The sequence below is a fragment of the Chelonia mydas genome, chromosome 25 (genome assembly GCF_015237465.2).
Source record: "Chelonia mydas isolate rCheMyd1 chromosome 25, rCheMyd1.pri.v2, whole genome shotgun sequence".
In the NCBI taxonomy this organism is placed as follows: Eukaryota; Metazoa; Chordata; order Testudines; family Cheloniidae; genus Chelonia; species Chelonia mydas.
In genome coordinates, this window is record NC_057858.1 from 6,794,624 (window position 1) to 6,815,106 (window position 20,483).

General features: G+C 50.4%; 1 protein-coding gene across 4 annotated transcripts; it reads right to left on the reverse strand.

Annotated features, from left to right (window-relative positions):
• Positions 1-5,055: 5,055 nt before the first annotated feature.
• On the reverse strand, positions 5,056-19,032 carry LOC102936047 (acidic leucine-rich nuclear phosphoprotein 32 family member B). 4 transcript variants are annotated; one of them, XM_037885473.2, is made up of 7 exons: positions 18,849-19,032; positions 12,335-12,484; positions 10,380-10,502; positions 9,638-9,839; positions 9,135-9,253; positions 8,579-8,624; positions 5,056-7,018 (listed from the first exon to the last, which is right to left on the reverse strand). In XM_037885473.2, exons 1-7 carry the CDS (start codon positions 18,900-18,902, stop codon positions 6,930-6,932), a joined length of 783 nt encoding a protein of 260 aa, XP_037741401.1. In that variant the 5' UTR covers positions 18,903-19,032; the 3' UTR covers positions 5,056-6,929. The 4 variants fall into 4 exon arrangements, with proteins under 4 accessions (XP_037741401.1, XP_037741402.1, XP_037741404.1 ...); XM_037885474.2 differs by having other exon boundaries at positions 9,135-9,250; positions 18,849-19,019; XM_037885476.2 differs by having other exon boundaries at positions 8,588-8,624; positions 9,135-9,250; positions 18,849-19,008.
• Between the last annotated feature and the right edge of the window lie 1,451 nt (positions 19,033-20,483).

The following is a 20,483-nucleotide window of genomic DNA, read 5'->3' on the forward strand; positions in this document are numbered from 1 at the left end:
TTTCATTTGGTGACCCCTAGTTCTTGTTTATGAGCTGGAGTAAATAACACCTATGTATTTGCTTTCTCCACACCCATCATGATTTTATAGGACCTGCCTCCCCCACTTATACCCCTCCTCCCTTAGTCATTTGTTTCCCAAGCTAAAAAGGCCCAGGTCTTATTAATCTCTCCTCATGGAGAAGCTGTTCCAGCCTCCTCATCATTTTTGTTGCCCTTTTCTGTACCAGTTCCAATAGATCATGTTTGAGCTGGGGCAACCAGACCTGCATGCTGTATTCAAGCTGCGGGTATACCATGGCTTTAGATAGGCTATTTTCTATCTGTCCCTTCCCTAATGATTCCCAACATTGTTAACTTTTTTAGCTGCCCCTGCACATTGAGTGGCTGTTTTCAGAGAACTATCCACAATGCTCTTTCTTGAGTGGGAACAGCTAATTTAGACCCTATCATTTTGTGTGTCATTGGGATTACGTTTGCCAATGTGCATTTCTTTGCCTTTATCAACATTGAATTTCATCTGCTGTTTTGTAAGGCCCCTTTGCAGCTCTTCACAGTCTACTTTGGACTTAACTAGCTTGAGTAGTTTTGTATCATCTGCAAATTTTGCCACCTCCCTGTTTACCCCTTTTTCTAGATCATTGATGAATATGTTGAACAGCACTGGGGGGACACTACTACTTATTGCTTTCCACAGAGCAAAGCATGGCCCTTGAAGTGGCCCAACAACAAACTGGGCCAAGGCACCATCTCACTCCCCGACCTGCTCCACAGGCTGGGGCTGGGAAATACAAACAATGGCACTATTGTCCCATGGGAAAGCCACCCCACCTCAGCTGCCCAGGGTGAATGCTCAGCAGAGGACTGAGCCAAGCTGCCGGAGTCACACACCCACCTGTGGATAAGGGGCAGGCTAATGCAGGAGGGAGGCAGCTAGTCTGCCCGCCACAGGGTCTGCCCCAGCCCTGGGGGACCTTGAACAAATTTCTCTTGCTGGGCCTCAGCTGTAAAAGGGATTTAAATACTTGGCTACCTGCAGCATGGAAACTGGCCCTCCATCATGCAACTCCACCTCCCACACACCCTTTTTCCCCCAAGGCTCAGTTCTGACTCTGGCTGTATTTGCCTTCACTAGGTGAAGCAGATCAGATGCCAGGGACTCAACTAGCACTGCTAGGCAGATGGTACCCAGCTCTACTTCTCCTTCCCCCATGGCTCAACCTGAGGAAGGCAGAGGTGCTGGGGTGCGGAGAGGAGAGGAGGCACACAAGGAAAGCACTTTGAAGAGTTTGCAGCTGTAACGCAGGCCCTGGTTGAAGCTTCACCCCCACAATTGGTCAATTCAGGAGGCTCACAGTGACGCTTGCTATCATCGCCAGTTGGCTGGGAGCCTGTCCTATCCTGGTGAATGATGCTCTGGCATCAACTTATACCAGTCTTCATCCCCACTCAGCTGGACCATAGCAACACCCTATTCCTGGGCAGGAGGCCACCAGCCCTCAGGAACTCTGCACCCAGCTCCTCAGCAGCGCAGCCTAATGTGAGCACATCAAACCTGTCTGCTGCTCTCTGCACCGGCTTCTCGGTCCTTTTCATCAAGGCATGCCATGGCCTGGACCAAGCACATTTCTCTGACCTGCCTGCTCCAGCATAAACAGAGCAATGGGACCAGTAAGACAATCCAAAACAAAACCCCATCAAAAACAAACCGCTCCACCCACCCTCAAGTCTCCCCCTGGGAAGAGGACAGGAGCAAACAAGACAGATGACGCACATCACACTGCTTGACGCACTAGTGCAGGGCTCTCATACTTCACTGCACTGTGACTCCCTTCTGCCAAAAAAAAAAAAAAAATGACTACACGCCAGGAGGGAGGACCAAAGCCTGAGTCTGCCCAAGTCCCACCACCCCAGATGGGAGGAGCCCAAAGCCTGATCCTCACTGCCCTGGGCAGGAAGGAGTCAAAGCTCAAGAGCTTCAGCCCCAGCCAGGTGGCCTGTAACCTGAGCTCAAGGCTGGGGGGCTCAGGCTTTGGCCTCAGCAAGTCTAAGCTAGCCCTGGCAACCGCATTAAAATAGGGTTGACGAGGGATTTAAAATATTAAATGGTTAGCCAGTAAGCATTAGTCTTACCAGTTAACCCACCCTAAATGTTAACCCCCAACCCCAGGCCAGCTGGCCCACCAACCCCAGCCGCACTGCCCGGAGCAGCCCCAGCCCCTCTCCCTTGAATCAGTTAGCCAGTTAAACAATATAATTCACTGCTTAAATAGTTAACTTTTAAACAATATTTACATGCCTAGTTATGACCCACTTTGGGGTCCCAACCCCCAGTTTGAGAACCACTGCTCTAGTGGAAGGCATTCGCATACCACAGTGGTGAGTGCCATATGAGAACAGGTCCCAGGGTATTGTGGTAACGGGGAACTATACAGTTACCTTACACAGGGGTAGGCAGCCACTCTGGGCTAGGAGACTCCCTGTACCCCAGCACAGCTGCTGAGCAGTTCCTCCAAGACCATGAAGGGTTAATTTCCCTCCTTCTCCCCACCTCCTCCAGCAGCTATCTGTCCAGGCAGCTTCAACTGCAAAGCCTTCCTCAGACTTGCCTATGGCAACTACACCCTGCATGAGTCAGCCAGCAGGAGAGCCAGACCCCTCTTCCCTGCTGGCACACAGCTGAGCCCTCAGCTCCCGAGGAATTCACAAAGGGGGGGAGTCTGGCACAATGCAGAGGCAGCATAAACAGAGAGCCCAGAGAGCAACAAGCCCACTCCACCCAGCCAGCCCAGAGGGAGCGCAGCTGTGAGGGGCTGGGTTGTGGGAACAGCTTCAGCAAGTCGGCTGGGGAGGGGAGAGGAGAGGACATGCCTGCATCTTACCGAGATGGATACCACAGCAAAGGGTATTTGGGGCAGATCAAGGAGTAAATAGACAATCAGGAGGAACTTCCTGCCAGTCAGGCTGTGGGACCCTCTCTCCAGGGAAGGGAAAGCAGCTCTCAGCAGGCAGCAGCATACTGATCAGGCCCTGCCTGGGATCCAGGAGAACTGGTTGCATCACTGAGCTTGGGCAAGTCCCTGTCATTCTTGTGCCTCCATTTAACCTGTTACCTTTTGTCTTCTCTATTTAGACAGCAGGGTCCCTGGGACTGTCTCATGTCTGTACAGCACCTAGGACACCGGGATCCTGATCTGGTTTGGGACCTCTGGGTGATACTGTAATTAAATATTTCGAGCACTGGCCTTTCCCTTTGCATTGAAAAACCAAAGTGGGCATCCCAGCCATCTGACAGGCCACAGGTTCCCTTTCCCACAAGCTCCCAGAATCAGCCACAGCCCTGCTGGTGCTATGAAGGGAAGTTGCTATTCACCAATAGCAGCTTTGCCCACACAGCTAACTGGATGGGGCAAGCACTTCCTAATTCTGCAGAGCAGCAGGAAACAGAGTGGGAGCAGGGATTGTTCATGGTCCCTCACCTCAATCCCCCCCACCCCAGAGATTGGGCCCAAGTTAGTGCCTTCCCCAGAGATCTGCCCACCTGCAAGGCTCATGGAAAGCCCAGGCCCCAGAGAGAACAGACTGCTGGGACACAGAGCAGGAGAGTCACAGCTGCCTTGATCAGGGCTCTCTCCCAGCAAAGGGCCAGATTCTCATATTGGCCACCAGAAGGGAAGAAGAAAGTGGGTGTCTGACCAGCAGAAGGAATCAGAGGCTGGCAAAACAGGACTTTCCTTGCCTCCCAGCAGCCTCTAGGTGGAACAGGAAACTAGCCAAAGCAGCTCTGCAGTAGACCAGTGCTCAGGACCTGCTGCAGAACTCCCCCTCCACTTTTTCCTTGTAGATTGTGGGCCTATGGGGTGGTGCTTTTCTCCCAAGCCTGGATCTCCTATGGGAACCACTCTAGGTTGTCTGTCCATCCTTCCTGGGGGTACCTGCTTCCCAACTCGCAGCTGGTCTTGGGTAAGTGTGAGCACTTGATTTTGTCCTCGAGCAGAGTCATGGTTGCCGGGGTCTTGCCACCTTACTGTAGCAGCCAGGCCTTCTCCTGACAACGTAAGGTAGCTCAGCTGGCCACAGCAGCATGCTGCGGGGGCCCCTACAGATCCCAGACAAGGACAGTTTGATCAGTCACTGTTGGGACGCAACTTCCTCTTGTTGACACCAGGATGGGGCAGGGGGAAGAGACTGTTTAAAGCCAGCAAAGCAAAACCCAATGTACTAGAACAACCCTGCCCCTGTTATGGGGGAGGGAGGAAGATTGAAATTCATCTGGTAGGGTCTTTTCCATCTCATTTTAGGAAGCTAAATTTCCTTTGCACCCAGAGTGGCCCTGGCAGTAGGCTGCAGGGCTGGAGTACAATTCCTCAGACAGGGTTATTGGAAGGGTCCTTGCAAATCAAGACTACGAAGGCGTGAGTGGTCTAGGCAACATGTTTGGCCAATGTCCCTTTAAGCAAGTTGGCCATGGCAAAATGCTCTGCAGGAATTGTGTTGTGGGGCAAGTGTGGATGTTACAGAAAAGCCAATCAAGCAGGATTGGAAAGAAATCTGGAATTTCTTCTGCCTCCCCACCCAATCAACCTGATCCCTTTCAATACACCTGAAAGTCGGCCTCTTCCTATGGAATTTAAGGGCATCTGCCCTATGGAGCTAATAAAGTAGCACAAGCCCTCCAGATTTTAACCAGGTCTTCCATTCCAGCAAAGAGATAAATGAAGGCTCCATATTCTAGTTATTTCAAGAGTAAAAAGCAGAATATTTCTAAGCCCAAGATGAACTTGATACATCATGAAGGAGCAATACAGAGCATGCGCCTACATTATTAGCTATTAAAGGTAACCAGAGACAAAGTAGTCATTGGCTTTCCTGAAGAGATCCTGGCGTTCACAAGAAAAGCTAGCCATAAGCTGTGCTTCTAGAATGAGGAGTCCTGGAATGAAAACCCTGCTCTGAGCAAGAGTGGTCGATACACTCCCTTGTCTCACATCCAGTGCCGATTTCCTCAAGAAAGGTAAAGTTTCCCAAGAAGCAGTGAACACACCATCCATTACAATAGGTTTTTAAAAACTGAAGTCTTTATTAAAAGTTTTATCCAAATTTTGTAACAAAAAAAAGATACAAAAGGGGTGAAGATCCTTATTTCTGGGACTAGTCTGACCAACCAAAACCTGACAGTTACTAGGCTAATATAAAATCCATACAATCTGCTGAAAAAATGCAGGGAAGAAATTAAAAATATCAACTGCTGCTCTGAATTTTTTTTTAAATTCCTTTAGCATTTATAAGTTACTCAGTTTGCATTTTACAGAAGTTTCATCTCTGAATGGTTATAGCTACTGTACAATGCAAGAGACAAGGGCAGGGCTAGAAATCCAGATGTGCTGCAGTACCCAACGCACCTTTGCAAAAATTGCCTTTTATAGGAGGGGGGTGAGATTTTTCTCTTCTTGCTGCAAGAGGAATACGTGCAACTGCTGGGTGCTGACATATTTGCCCACAGTGGCTGAGGGAGAACCCTGTTAAGTGCCAATGCATCTGCGTTAGTATAAAGCCTCAAGGAACACCACACAAACCTGGTTAAAAGGTAGTTACTCTCCCCCACTCTCACCAACCTATTGAGCAGAGATCACTAGGCACTCAATACTGAAGGGTTGGTTAATGCCCCTGGTGCCATGGGGCCAGAGCCCTCCTTAGAAACTAACAGATGTATCATGTGAACTCAGGTCAGAAATCCCATGTTGCACTTGGCAGGATTCCACCCTCCCTGCTCTAAAAAAATGCCTCAAACAGGTCAGAGAAGCAGTGGCTCCACTCCTACGGGCTGGGGTGAAGGGGAAGAGAGACAGCTGTCACAGCACATAGTGCATAAATGGGAAAGAGCTGGACTTCTCATCACTCTGAAAAGGAAAAGGAGAGGTGTACATGCGCCAGGCTAGCGACTGAGGCCACTGCTGAGAGCTGTTACTGGCTAGCCAGAAGGACCCTGAGAATATTTAGGCTAACACGGTCTCCCGGTGAATGCCGAGTTAGGTGTATCACAGTGATAATGGTTATTCTGTACAGTGACAAATGCAGTTTGGTAGCAGTGCAGCATCCCCTTGCCTGATGTTTCCTATCCTTCCTTGAAGGTGTAGGTTGGCAGGGGGCGGAGAAAGCCACCTTATGGCAAGTGAAGATATTCACAGCTGCCAACCAGAATTGCTTTGCAGACATCCAAGAACTGAAAGCTACAAAGAAGTAGCTAATGGCTAAAAAAAATTCCAGTTTATAAAAAAAGTAGGAAAGCATGAGACAAGGCTACTGCAAAGTTCCTCCTAACAGGTCTGAGATGCAGCAAAGAGTAGATTCTCTCAGGGACTCGAGCCCTTTCCCCCCAACCCCCAAAGTATCTTCAAGCATCTCCAACTATCACACCACTATTGTGATTTCAGTTCACCTTGGGTGACTGTTTGCTTTCAGTGTCCACTTTCATGAGCAGAGTTTGCATCCACTGCTCAGAATGCTTGCAGCTTCTTCAAATGCTGGGCTGAGGACATGTATGCAGAGGTGGTGAGCGCTCGCCACTTGTGGTCATGTGGGATGGCAAAGGGTTGCTGGAGCTCTCGGTCCCATGTGGTAAGGCTGATTTCAGACATGAGAGATGCTCTAGGAGGAGGAGAACTTTTTTTTTTTTTTTGCAAAATGCTGTGCAAACCACAGAACGGAGAAAGCCTTTGGTCATAAAATACTTGACAGTGAGTCTTGTATGGAAAGATTCCCCTGAACACCTACGGTATTCTACATCTTAAAAAAATATACTGTGGACACTGCAGCCATACAAAGGGGGGAGGGGCCAGGAGAGGGGATTTACAGTCTCACGTGGACACAACGGGGAGGTTAGGACAAGCACAGTCATAGTCCGTAAAACTGATTGGCTCGCGAGGATTATCAGTCATCCTCCTCATCCTCTTCATCTTCTGGATCTTCCTCTCCCTCATCCTCTAGGTCTCTTTTTCTCTTCTCTCCCTGTGGAAGGTCTGCAGGGAGGGAGTAAGAATTAAATTCTATTCGCAGTCTTGCAGAACTGCATTTGATCTCATTCTTCACAGGCTATTTAAGCTACACATCTCGCAGGTGAACAAGTATGAACTAGAATCACAGCAATTGCTGTACGGGGTCCCACCCACTGTTCCATTTTACATGGCATCGAAGCAAAAGCCTTGGGCAAGATTTTCAAGTGACGAGTGATTTTTGGTGCTCTTCAGATACTTCAGAGGGCCCAAATTTTAGATACTGTGGTCAACTGAACTCTAATGTCCCCTTTTTCAAGGTGTGAAATTGGGAACCCAAAAATTGAGGCACCTAAAGTCACCAGTCACTTTTGAGACTCTCAGCCAAGTTTATTCTTGGTGATTTGTCATTCAAGAGTTGCGCCAACATCCATTTTCCTATAAATACCCTTACAAATAATCAACTATATGTAAGCCCATCCAGATCCAGTCTTCAACTATCTAGGGAATTTTCTTCAAAGTTAGAAGGAGATGTCCAGTGCTTTGTTGCCTATAGTGAAGTGAGACCCTAGCTAGAGTATAAAAGAAACCACAGTTCCTAGAACAAGTGCTTTATAAAAATGCTAACACAGCAGAGCTTCCATTAGAGCCTCTCCTTCCAGAGTATCATACTGAATTACACAGAACTGGGTTATTTTGCCAATCTACCTGATCAGCTTTTTAGCAATTGACAACCTATTAATACCAACTGACTGTTTTAAATATCTTGGGATGGTGGTATAATTTAGTTCTAGTGTTAACCAGTTTCTCTTGGGCTGTAGATTCATGCTTGGCCTCAGTCCAAAGCAGTAGTATTTTGGTAAGAGTGTAAAGTTAGGTCAGCCATTTCCCCATAAGTCGCAAAAGAAACAGGGACTCCAGGATCTGAGGCTGGAAGCTACAAAACATGGCTTGTTTTATAGAGTTCACTGAGGAAGGAAAATGGATTCTACCCGAGACTGATTTAATCTGAGTTAGCTGCACTGAATGTTCAGTCAGCATGTTTACATTAGCACACTCTGGGATCTCACCACCCTCATTCAGTAGTGGTTTAAAACAATGAGCACCTGCAGTTAAAGACCTACTAGGTCTTTTCCCTTAAATGTGCAAATCAAATGCAAAAATTAATGCAGCATTATGGCTGGAAAAAACTATAAGATAAGGAAACTCAAAAGATCGTGTTTCTAATGCTACATTGACCGCAACAACACAGAATATGCAGTTTGGGACGGATGTTTAGTGCAACTAATACATTCCCATGGAATGCACAGGATGCACTGAGTAGCAGAGTGGAAGCCCTAACTTTGAATTTCCTGACTTGTGTGCTTTGTTTCCCAACCTCAATACTTAACATTTTATTTAGCTCTGGGACAGTGTCCTGGTTCAGTGGTGACAGGAGCGAGACTTCCTTGCCATAAAAGATAGAAGTGTCTAGTTCTATTGCTCAGCCCCCAGAAGGAGAAAGTGACTGTTGGCATCAGAGTAATGGATGGTTAATGCTACCTTTATGAGTGCTACATCTTAATTAGGAGAATTATATCTACTCACCCTCCTCACCTTCGTCGTCATCTTCATCCTCCTCATCCTCTTCCTCCTTGAGTTAAAAAAAGAATCTTTGTTTGTACAAGGACCAAGATCCAGTGACTAGAGATCTAATTCCTTTTCCACTCAGTCATCATTCATGGTCTCTTCAAGTATGACTTCAAGACACTGCCCTGTGGCAGCACAGGAACTCAAAATAGCCAAGTAACAAAATTAACCCCCATCCTTGCACCCTGTTGCCTGCTGCCCTTCCTCATCCTTCACCCCACAGGGACAGGAACTCGTGGGCACAAAGAAGAGAAATTGTAACGTCACCTGGAAACACAGCAAGGTGTTTCCCCCTCATGCCATCCCCACCTACAGCATTAGGAATCCAGACATCACTTCCCAGAGCAGTTGAGTACCTAGCAAGCACTTTTCAGGCAAGGATACAGCATACTTGGCCAGATTACAAAGTTTCTCAGGAGGACTGATTTTCATCAGCAAGAGCACAGATGAAGTATTTACTAACAGGCAGCCCCAAAGGCTCACGCTGATGTCAAGTCAACAAGAATAGCCTCACCTCATCATCTACTCCATCTTCTTCCTCTTCACCTTCCAGATCATCTTCATCCTCCTCCTCGTCATCAATGACTTCCTCATCCAACTCATCTTCCTCATCATCATCCTCTTCCTCACCTTCTACCACAACAGAGGGAGATGAGTGGGTTCCCCACCAATGTGCTCAAAGCAACACACCAGGGACAGGGAGCCAGGAAATGCTCCCAGATATTTTTTTGCACAGCTGTGCCAACTCAGAAAAAGCAACTAACCTAGAACAGCCCCACTGACATTAGGTAAAGCCCTGTGCCACAGAACAGACCTATGCACAGGAGGTATGTCAACTGACAAGCCCAGCTGGGTCAAATCAAGTTTGGTTTTCCAGTTCATGCTTGCGGGAGATGGGATTACCAAAGCAAGATTAGACTTTGGTAATGAGTTCACACCACTATGGAGGGGTCAGTGTGGTCAGCTAGTGAAATGGGTGGGAGGCAATTACAGAAAGCCACTCTAAGCCCCCTTTACCTTCTCCGTTCTCATCATATTCATCATCCAGCCCATCACCATCCGCTTCAGGGTCTGAGTCAGGGGCTTCCTGGTCATCAGCATCAAACCCATCCAAGTAGGTGAGCTGGGGCAGAAGGGCAAACATGCTCTCCCGGTAGTTGATCAGCATTGTCACCTCGCAGTTGAAGAGGTCCAGGCTATGCAGATTCGGCAGTTTCTTCTGCAAAGATTAATTTGTTAGGCCATTAGGAGACCATTCTGGTAAACTTGCTATGAGCAAAGGGATGAGGGAGATATAAGGATGTGCCTGGAGCAGGTGGTTTACTACCTGACCTATAGTAAAGGAACTCTTTCATGCATACTATTTTTTATAGTATGTGCCCCTTAGAAAACCTAGGACTGATGTCAGACACCCCATGGGGGCCAAGCAAGTCCTCTCCATGACACCCCCAGGTGCCACCTACCTCAAACATCCGACCCCTTAGCAGTCCTTTCCCAGGTGGACACTGAGCATTACATCCACAGTTTTGCTCATCCAGCCTAATTTCGTGTTCCTTTAGCAACTGGCTGCTGGTTTTCCAGACAGAGGCGCCAATAACTATTAGCCCAGCCACACACTGGGCAACTCGTCGGTTCACATTAGAACCACGAAGTACTACTGGAACATTTATCAAGATAGTTTGTCTTCAGCTGCACCCACATGACCCCCAAAGGAAACAGCATCTATCAGTTAGATCCATGCACCGGGCCTTTCACTCACCAGGGGCTCCAGGGTGTTGATGTCCTTGATCTTGTTGCCACTTAGATTCAAGTGGGTCAGGTTAGGGGTCCTCTCTGCTAGAACTTCAAGGCCACCGGAGATCCGGTTATCGCTCAGCTCCAGCTGCCAGGAAACATTCAGAGGCATTGCTTTAGAGGATCTCAACACTTGACATAGGCGAGTAACGTTACCATTTTACATGTGGGTAGATGGGTAAGTCATTGACTCTCTAAGGCCACAAAGTGAGTCAGAGCATGGACCAGAACACAGGAGTCCAGACTCCCAACCCCGTTCTCTAGCCACTAGACCTTGCTACCTATCAACTGCAGATTAAGAATCTATTTTAACTTCATTATGTAACCCACAGCAGGCAAACATGAGCCCCTCTCCTCCCCCTGAATATTTGCTGTTTGGAAAGGGAGGGAAATAAGGAATCAGGGCAGGGGATTGGGCAGTTTTCCAGCACAGCTCTGATACCCCACCCTCCCTAACACAAACAGCAGAATGATCATATCAGAAGGGAGCTCTGTTGAGCCCACTCAAGGCCGTATATGGCACACTAGTAACAATCCCTCAAGTTAAGAAGCAGTGCCAAAAAATCCAAGTTAAAAGCAATAATGTGAGGTTTACTCCTCCACTCTCCTACATGCCTGGCATGGGGGGGAAATCACTAAGACTTCAGCTACAAGGGGCATGTTTACACCAGTCAGAGCACAAGGTCAGTGATATGAAACTGCCAAGGATCTTTACAACCTTGGTTACACTAATCCTTTCTTCCAGAAGATTTCACACCACTGCATCTCCACTGGTGGCAGGGCTACTGCAGACGAGACTCCAGGCAGCTGCCTGCATTTCAACCATTGTTTCACAGAAAATATGGTAGTGCTTAAAATGCCAACAGCCACCCTGGAGCTCAGTCCACCCTACCACATTCAGCCACTCCAGAGGTGTTTGCAATGATGGAAATTTTCAGAAAGAAGCTAGCACAGCCAGCCATCCACCAGGTAGCTCCCATCACAATGAGGTACGCCCCCCAAAGGCAGTGTTGCTTCTGGGATCAGAGTCGCAGGCATCTGCTAAGACCACAGTGCTTTCCAGCAAATTGGAGTCACATGGACATACGGTGATCGCCATCACATATATGATCTTCAACCTCTCAAAGGAGGACAGAAGATTATTAAATGGTTAAATGAGACTGTACAGTCACCCTGCTTGGTTACTGCTCCCACCTCTATTCGATTAACCCCCATATAAACATCATGTGCAGCAAAGCAGCTCCTGAGAGGCTCAGGCCCCTTCCCCACACAGCTGAGGGATGTAAGGCAGCACCCACAACAGGTGTCAGCAACAAGTTCCCATGCTGGTTTAGCTGCAGGTGTAGAGAGGGACATGCCGAGGACAGCAAGAGTTGAGAACTCATTGCAAATGCCTGAGAGGAAGACGGCCCCATGGCTTCTGAACCGGTGCTGAGCCAGTTGTTAGCACCCAGGACCAGCAACAGAATTTTTCTAGTGTGGTCCATGCATATGGGCTAAGGGGAGATTGATTTAGGCTTCAGGCCTTTCCTGCTTTTTAAGAAATGTTTCTTTAACATACTTCAGTTTGGAAAGGGATTTTTGCTCAGCACTTCAAAGCAGTAAGGTAGCTGCAGCACAAAAAGAGGCATAACGGCCCCGTGATGGGAGAGGCTTAGGGAAGAGGCCAAGATTGTCAAAAGTGGTCTCTAGTTTTGGGTGCTCAACTTGACACACTCAGGTGTGCTCAGAATGGATCACAAGAGGCTATTCTAGCACACATGTGCCTGAAAGCAGGAGGCAGGCACTGATACAAGGGGATGGAGTAATAGCTATAAGGGAAGCTCAGCTCTAATGCCAGCCACTACTGCCCCATTTGCCAGAAAACTCATGGTAGGGCTGCACAGCCTCACGTCCGACTGGCACCACCCCTTAGCTTACCTTGCGGAGTTTGTTGAGCTTGGGGAGATTGGAGACAGACAGAAGATTGACATTGATCATGCTGAGGAACTCCAGATTTTCAAAGTCCGAGGAAAGGCCGACGATCTTCCCATCGTCCGAGCGGCAGTTATCCAGCACCAGCTCCTTCACCTACAGGAGGAGGGAAAAATACTCAGCAGCTGGCACAAGGAGCCATCACTGTCACTTACAACTGCTGGAGTGTCTCAGCTCTAAAATCAATTTGTATTAACCTACCAAATTAACCCATTAATATCAAGCTCCTGAGTGGGACCGATTTAAAATTGAAGCACCATGCACCAGTCTAAGGCACCAATACCAAATAACCCCCCCCTCAGCCACCCTGTTAAGGGGGTATGCAAGTACTCCACTACTTGTAAACCAAGTTTACCTTAGTGTGGGTACAAGGTGCCAGACATGGCAGTCCCTAGATACCACAGTCCTACCCATAGTTAAAGGGAATGCAGTGATAATCTTCACTGCCACTATGCCATGTCACCAAGATATGGTGGGATCACCTCTAAAAAGAGTTCAGTCTCTGTGGCCCAGCTAATTCGTGGCTTCCAAGCAGCGAAATGTTAACAAGGGCATCAAAACTGAGCTGAACTGAAATATTTCATCTCATTTCATATGGCACCAAAGAGCTTTCATATGACAATTATTTTCACCCAGATTTGAAACTACAAGGTTTTATCCAGTTACTAATCCCCTTTGGGTCCCATCTCTCCATCCATCTGGATTTCCCTCTTATGCTGGAAAAATCTTTCAAAGCAGCATTTCCAGCCCGGCTCAAAGGCCAGACACTCCATCTACTTTGTGCACTAGCCCCCAGCCAGCTGAGGAGCACAACAGCACAGTGGGGTGCATGACAATTCCTCTGCTCTAACTTTTTTTTTTATAAACAGGTTCTAACATGGTCAGCTCACACTCAGACCTCACATCCACTCAGTATTTACCACAGTAAAAAAAATCTGCTCCCTTCAGTTGATGCACATGCACCCCACAGCCACACATGCTGCTTCTGATGACTTGTCAGATAGGCAAACATGCATGGCAAGAACCCCAGAAACAAGTAGGGGTCCCAGTACTCCAACAGCAGTTGTTACAGGCTCAATTCCCAAAGTGGGCTCTTGTCCTACATGTTCTTCAAAGCAGGCCAAAAGTCACATCTTTGGCTAAAAAGCTACTGATGCTCTCCAAACTCATCCTTTGAATCCCACCTTGCTTGGTTCACATTGACCAGAAAAACCATTTAACCTATTTTAGAATGATCACATTAACCCCACATTTAAAGACAGTTTCTTATCAGGCACATTAAAATTGGTAGTGGGAAGAGTTTTAGAGTCAAGCAGCAAGCACAAGCCACCCTCTTTGCCACTTCACGTACTTTAGAGTTTCCTATTTTCTGCTTGTAACATTTGACGTAATGAGTGAGTACAAGTGACTAATGTGCTGCAAAATGTCAAAAAATACTCCGTTTGTAAAAGACCCAGGGTACCCTGCAGTTGATTGTAAGTTTTATACCCCAGTTCCTGCTATTACTGCCTCCCCTGCCATCCCACCACCTAGAAAGCATTTTGTCTAGGCCGAATCAGGTCCTATTTAATGCCCACAATTGTCCTTACGTCCCTAGCCTTATTTAAAGTTGATCCACACCATTCCTCTGGCTTGCCACACAGTTGTGGGTGAATCAAGAACAAGACCGTACCTCCCTACATAAATGTTACCTAGACTCAAGATTGTCCCTAGGTAAGAGGAAGGCCTTGTTATAAGCAAAGCCTGGTACTTATAGCAAGTCAAGCCAGCACCCATGAACCCAGGCGTGAAAGAAAGCACTTTTGAAGGATGCAGGAGTCCAATGCTCAAGATTCAGCTGCTCAGCTGTGTTGTCTAAGTACTCCAGCAACAATGCAGTTGAACTGGCCCCACCACAAGGCGGGGGCAGCATTCCTTGCTTGGCTAAGGAGGTGCTAGCCACCAATAGCTCTGCTAGACAAAAGATCAGCCAACCAGCTCGCTGGAAAGAACAGCCAAGGCAACTGACTAAGATTACAGAAAAGGGAGAAGTTACTCAAAGAAGCATCTGATCAACCCCTCTCCCCAAAGATCAGGCATTACCAGAGATCCCCGATTCTTTATGCTGACCCTTCCATATCCTGTTGCACCAGCCATCCCCAAGAGATTTAACTCCTCCCACTGCAGGAGACCTCAGTTTTGTAGGGCAATTTCACCTTGAGACCAACAGCCAGGATCTCTCCCACCCAGCCACAGCACTCAGTGTCCACTTATGCCTCCACATTTCCCTATATTAAGAAACACATAGGAACAGCTCCCTTTTCACCCCTAACATATTCAGTTACATTTGGGGAGACGCGGGAGAGGTTAGAGTTCTTTATTCCTTTCCCCATTAACTCATTTGCACTAGGCAGAGAACACTGTTCTGCTAGCTTGACTTTTTCCCAGCTCACAAGGTGAATTTTTCAGCTGCCCCAATTCCAGAAGGTGAAGAATCACATAACCTGGAAGTATCTCAAGCAGGGCTGGGGGAAGAGGGTCAGCACTTGCTCCCTGGGGCTTGGACACTGGGCATGACATCTCCTCCAATCTTCAATGTGAGAAAGTTCATTTCACTACCCTGTGGGTTCAAATGGTGAGCTGAGCAGCAGGAACCCCTGCACTCCTTTCAGTAGCCTGGCAACTCAGCTCCACTCCTATACTTACTGCAAGGTGTAGCCTCAAGCCCAGCACCTGGACAACAGCCAGCTAAAATTGGGGTGGCTACAGCAGAGGATCAGAGCGGAGCATGGGGGAAGAGTGCAGGGGAAATTAAAGTTAAGTGCTCTCAACGAGCACTGGGGAAAACAGCTTAGCAGCCTCCTGCTCCTCTCTAGAGAACTGGGTCTGAGAGACTAGCCCAAAGGGAGTCACAGTGCTAACAGGCTGGCCAAACACGGGGGAACCTAGCAGAGAATCACACTAGGTTTTAAACAGGCCACAAATCGCTTCAAAATTGCAGATTACATCACCAGGAATTCCTGCAGATCAACAGGCAGGTCAGGTTGTTCCAATCCTTTTACCAAGGACCAACTAGGGAATTTTAAATGATTCCTCACCAGCTGAACTCAGCCCCAACAGTCCCCACCATCAAGGCAGATTTGCCTAGCTCTCTACTGCACTGCATCCCAGTGATTTCAATACCCTCCAATGCTTTAAAGGCCATCAACGTTTTCATTCTTCTCTTTCTCCAGAAGCCTACAAACAGCTACCAGAGTCTTGTTCGCTCTCCAGTTCCTTCGAAGACCCCCTGCATGCTCACCTGCAATTCCAGGCCATAACGATGCCACTGCTGAGACCGTACCAATAATGATTCTTTTGTACAACACCTAGCACAGTGTAGTCCTGACCCATGACTGGAGCTCCTGGGAGTTACCACAATACAAATAAAGGGACAGTCACTAATGTGCCCTATCTCTGCTGCTGCTTTATTGTTTACATTTCACTCCTTTTGCTCAGTGAAAGACTGACCAGTCACTTGTCCTTTCTTCTGCCCTTTCAATGCTGCAATCCTGACATTGCAATCACTGCAGTGAAGGGATAAACCTAGCAAAACACTGGCTCCACTTTATTTCATGAAAACGTTTTTATTTTAAAAATTGCAAAACGCCTATGGTATTAACAAAAACCAAGTCTGGGGTCTCAGCCGTCACACTGGAGCATGCATGGATCTACACCATTCTTCACCGTTCTCTCTGAACCCCCACTCCCATACTACTCCCAGTCATCAACAGCATTTTTATAAGGTGGTTGAACAGCTAAGAAAACCCCACAAAAGCCAGGTTTGAGGAGCCACTCATCCACTTTCTAAGCCACTTTGGCTCTCATCTAGACTAGCACAAAGGGTGTCAAACCCCCACACCTGAAATGAGTTTGCTAAATATATGTGCAAACTTAACTGCATCGAAAACGCCACTAAAAATGCAGACAGTTCAACACCATTAGCACTATTTTAGCAGTTAAAAACCTAAGCAAGTGTTAACTGAAAACCCCAACGAACACCAATGTAGGCACAATCAAATTGAGCCGACTCCTAGCCTGAAGAAAGGTGTTTTTATTCCTAACCTAGCCAAAGTTGTTGGTGACAATAGTCCCAACCTCCAGTAACTCAAAAAAAAGTGTCCACTTGAACCACATGCAAACAATTAGGGGAGATAATGGAAGAAAGAAATGGGTTGTATTAGCCTGGGTATGCTTCAAAGACAAATCCCTGATTCAGAGACCAGGAACTGCCCCTGCCAAGCATCAGTGGAATCCATTTTTGATGTCACAAGACATCTGGTATATTATTTTCACAAGCAGTCCATGAAACCAGCCAACACTCACCACAAACTCTGAACAGGGCAGGAGGCCTGAAATAAATACTACAGGGGGCATCAAAGTGTCAGAGGAACCAGATGCCACACATGGTGCGGTTAGGAAAGGCCATGAGGGATAACAGGGAGGATGCAAAGCAGTCATGACAAGCTGAAGTACACCAGGGAGACTCAACAGGATTATTCACGTGGGTGATGTGGAGAAAAGCGGGGAGATAGTTTATGAATAAAGCTCTCAAAAAGGAGAAGAGTAGGGAAAGGCCAGTCACTGCTCAAGGAATAAACATCAGTTACATAAAATGGAAAAAAAATTATAAAACCCCTTGACTAATTTTTAACCAGTAACACCAAATTCCAAGGCAAAAGACGTATGCAACCTTCTCTGAAGATAGATCTAACATGGCCGAGTGCCACATGTGCGTTTCAGGTGCCCATCCTCACTGGCAAGAGGGCACTCTACTAACACTGTCCAGGAGAGAACATGGTTAGACATCAGACTCATAGATATTAAGGTCAGAAGGGACCATTATGATCATCTAGTCTGACCTCCTGCACAACGCAGGCCACAGAATCTCACCCACCCACTCCTGCAATAAACCTCTCCCTTATGTCTGAGCTATTGAAATCCTCAACTCGTGGTTTAAAGACTTCAAGGTGCAGAGAATCCTCCAGCAAGTGACCCCGTGCCCCATGCTGCAGAGGAAGGTGAAAAACCTCCAGGGCACACTGGCAGAGGCCCTGGAGGAAAATTCCTTCCCCACCCCAAATATGGCCATCAGCTAAACCCTGAGCATGTGGGCAAGATTCACCAGCCAGACACCCAGGAAAGAATTCTTGGTCGTAACTCGGATCCCACCCCATCTAACATCCCATCACAGGCCATTGGGCCTATTTATCATGAATAGTTAAAGATCAATTAATTGCCAAAATCATGTTATCCCATCATACCATCCCCTCCATAAACTTATCGAGTTTAATCTTGAAGCCAGACAGGTCTTTTGCCCGCACTGTGTCCGGGCAGGGGCCACCAGATGCAAGTTTTACAGACTATTTAAAAAAACACACCATGTTCTAGAGCAGTGGTTCTCAACCCAGGGTACACAGAGGTCTGCCAGGGGGCGCATCCACTCACCGAGATACCTGCCTAGTTTTACAACAGGCTACATAAAAAGCACTAGCGAAGTCCGGACAAACCGAAGTTCCTGACAAGGACTTGCTTTTTACGACTCTACATACTGTACCCCGAAATGTCAATACAAGTATTTGCAGGCCAATTGATTTTACACCCCTGGGATCGAAAGGAGAAGGGAAGCAGCGTTTCAGGGCCCGCGCGCGGTGACACGCCGGCGCTTTTCGGTCGGATTCCGGTGAAACTTGGGGGACGCGGGCCAAAGCAGGCCCCGACAGGGGGGACCAGCAGGCGGAGAAGGCCCCGCGGACCTGGAGCCGGCATGGCTGGGGCCGCAGGCACGTCACGCTTCGGCCATATTAACAGGATCTGCATTTCAATAGCAGCTGCCACCAGCTCCCCGCCAGCGCGGGCGGGCCCCGGGACACACGCGGCTCCGGGGCGGGGGGGGGGAAGCCGGTCAGCGGCCCCCCATCCCGCCCCCCGGGCGCCAGCTCCCCCGGCCCGGCTTTCCCCGCAACGCTCGCCGAGCGCCCAGGCCCCGGCCCCGCCGCACACGTGCGCAGCCCGGCTCCTGCCCGCGGCCGGCCCGGAGCCCCCGACACGCCGCCAACCCCCAGCCCCGGCCGCCGGCTCTCAGGCCCGCCAGCACGGGAGCGAGCCTGGCGCCGAGCCTCCGCCGCTGGCCCCCCCGGGCCGGCCCCGCCACGCGCCCCCCGAGCCGGGGCCGGAGCCTTTTCCTGCCCCTCCCCCGCCGCCAACCCCCCCCCCGCCGGGGGGGGTTCTCCGGCCCCTTCCCCCCCGCCCCGCCGGGGGGCTCGGCTCCCCCGCCCCCACCCGCCCCGCCGGGGGGGCTCCCCCGCCCCACAGAAAGGGCTCCCCCTCCCCCCGCACGGATTTCACCCCCCCCGGCAGCCGCCGGCTCCACGAGACGCCGGCCCGGCGGCCCCGCGCCCGGGGACACGTGTCGGGGGAGGCCGGGTCCGGCCCCGCTCACCTCCGCCGGCTTCTTGTTCCGCAGCTCCAGCGTGAGCCGCTTCTCCATCTCCATCCTGCGCCGCCGGCCGCGCACCTCAGACCCGCCGCCGCCGCCCCGCGCCGCCGCCGCCGCCCGAGCCAGGAGAGCGCCGCCGCCGCCCGAGCCGCTTATATAGAGGAAGGCGCCAAAGGCAACAAAGGGGGAACCTACGGGGCAGCGCCCCCTGCCGGCCGGGACCCGCCACCGCGCCGCTGCCCCGCGGCGCCCCCTGCCGGCCGGGACCCGCCACCGCGCCGCTGCCTCGCGGCGCCCCCTGCCGGCCGGGACCCGCCACCGCGCCGCTGCCCCGCGGCGCCCCCTGCCGGCCGGGACCCGCCACTGCGCCGCTGCCCCGGCCCACCCGCCCCGCGGCGCCCCCTGCCGGCCGGGACCCGCCACTGCGCGGCTGTTCTGCGACCGCCCTGCCGGCCGGGACCCGCCACCGCGCCGCTGCTCCGCGGCGCCCCCTGCCGGCCGGGACCCGCCACCGCGCCGCTGCCCCGCGGCGCCCCCTGCCGGCCGGGACCCGCCACTGCGCCGCTGCCCCGGCCCACCCGCCCCGCGGCGCCCCCTGCCGGCCGGGACCCGCCACTGCGCGGCTGTTCTGCGGCCCCCCTACCGGCTGGGACTCAGCCACTGCCCTGCCACCCCAGTGCCCCGCGGCACCTCCTGCTGGCAGTCACCTGCCACTGCCCTACCTCCTGCTGCCCTGGCCCACCCTCCCTGCGGCGCCCCCTGCTGGCTGGGACCCACCACTGCACCGCCACCACTGCCCCTCAGGCCCGTGGCACCCCTGGCTGGTCAGGACCACCACTGTGCTGCCTCCCTGGCCCACCCACTCTGTGGCAGCCTCTGCTGACTGACTAACCACTGCACCACAGCCCTGGCTCACCAGCCTGGCAAGGAACTGAGAGGCTGGAACAGGTCTGGCGTAGCCCCCTGCTCCTCTCCTCTGCCAAGAGTGCACAAGGATAGTGTTGTCTTGGGAGTGCTGTGCTCCGTCAGCCCCGTATCCAACCCACTGCTGTGCAAGATCCAGCCATCGGTCCCTATAACCCTGTATCCAATCCCCTGATACGCCGGATCAGAGCATCAATCCCTGTAGCCTCTTATCCCTATCGCCGCCTCCCATGCTGTATCAGACCATCAACCCCGATAACCCCGTCTCTGACTGTCTGTCACGCCAGATCAGACCGTCAGTCCCTGTAGCCAAGTCTTCTACCTCTGGCAGGGGCCAGAAACTTATGCTTCACGGAGAGGCAAAACCCTCCCGTCCTCAGACTGACCTACAGGGAATTTTCCCAGGACTTGGCCCCTGTATCCCAGATATCTCCAAGCAGGGGGAAATCAGAGGAGACAAGTGGCTCCCACAAAAATTAATACTCAAGTTATTGTAGCCCAAAAATCCTGGGGAAGGGTGACTACGTTGGGGGGTGGGGGGAAGAGAAGCTTTTGGCCACTGGACAAACTCACATCTTATGACCACTTGCACAGCTGCAGCATCACAAGCTTTGGCTTCTCCCTAGCTAATCTGGCTAGCTGTTAATGCTACTCTGTGCTCATTTCTGTAATACTTCAGCACCTTACCTGCTCTCGAAGGAAACCCAAGAAGGA

Coding starts and splice junctions, on each gene's coding strand:
- LOC102936047 (XM_037885473.2), bottom strand. CDS start 18,902: ATGGAGATGGAGAAGCGGCTCACGCTGGAGCTGCGGAACAAGAAGCCG. Junction 12,485..18,848: donor GGAACAAGAAGCCGGCGGAG/GTGAGCGGGGCC, acceptor CTCCTCCTGTAG/GTGAAGGAGCTGGTGCTGGA. Junction 8,625..9,134: donor AAGATGGAGTAGATGATGAG/GTGAGGCTATTC, acceptor TTTTAACTCAAG/GAGGAAGAGGATGAGGAGGA.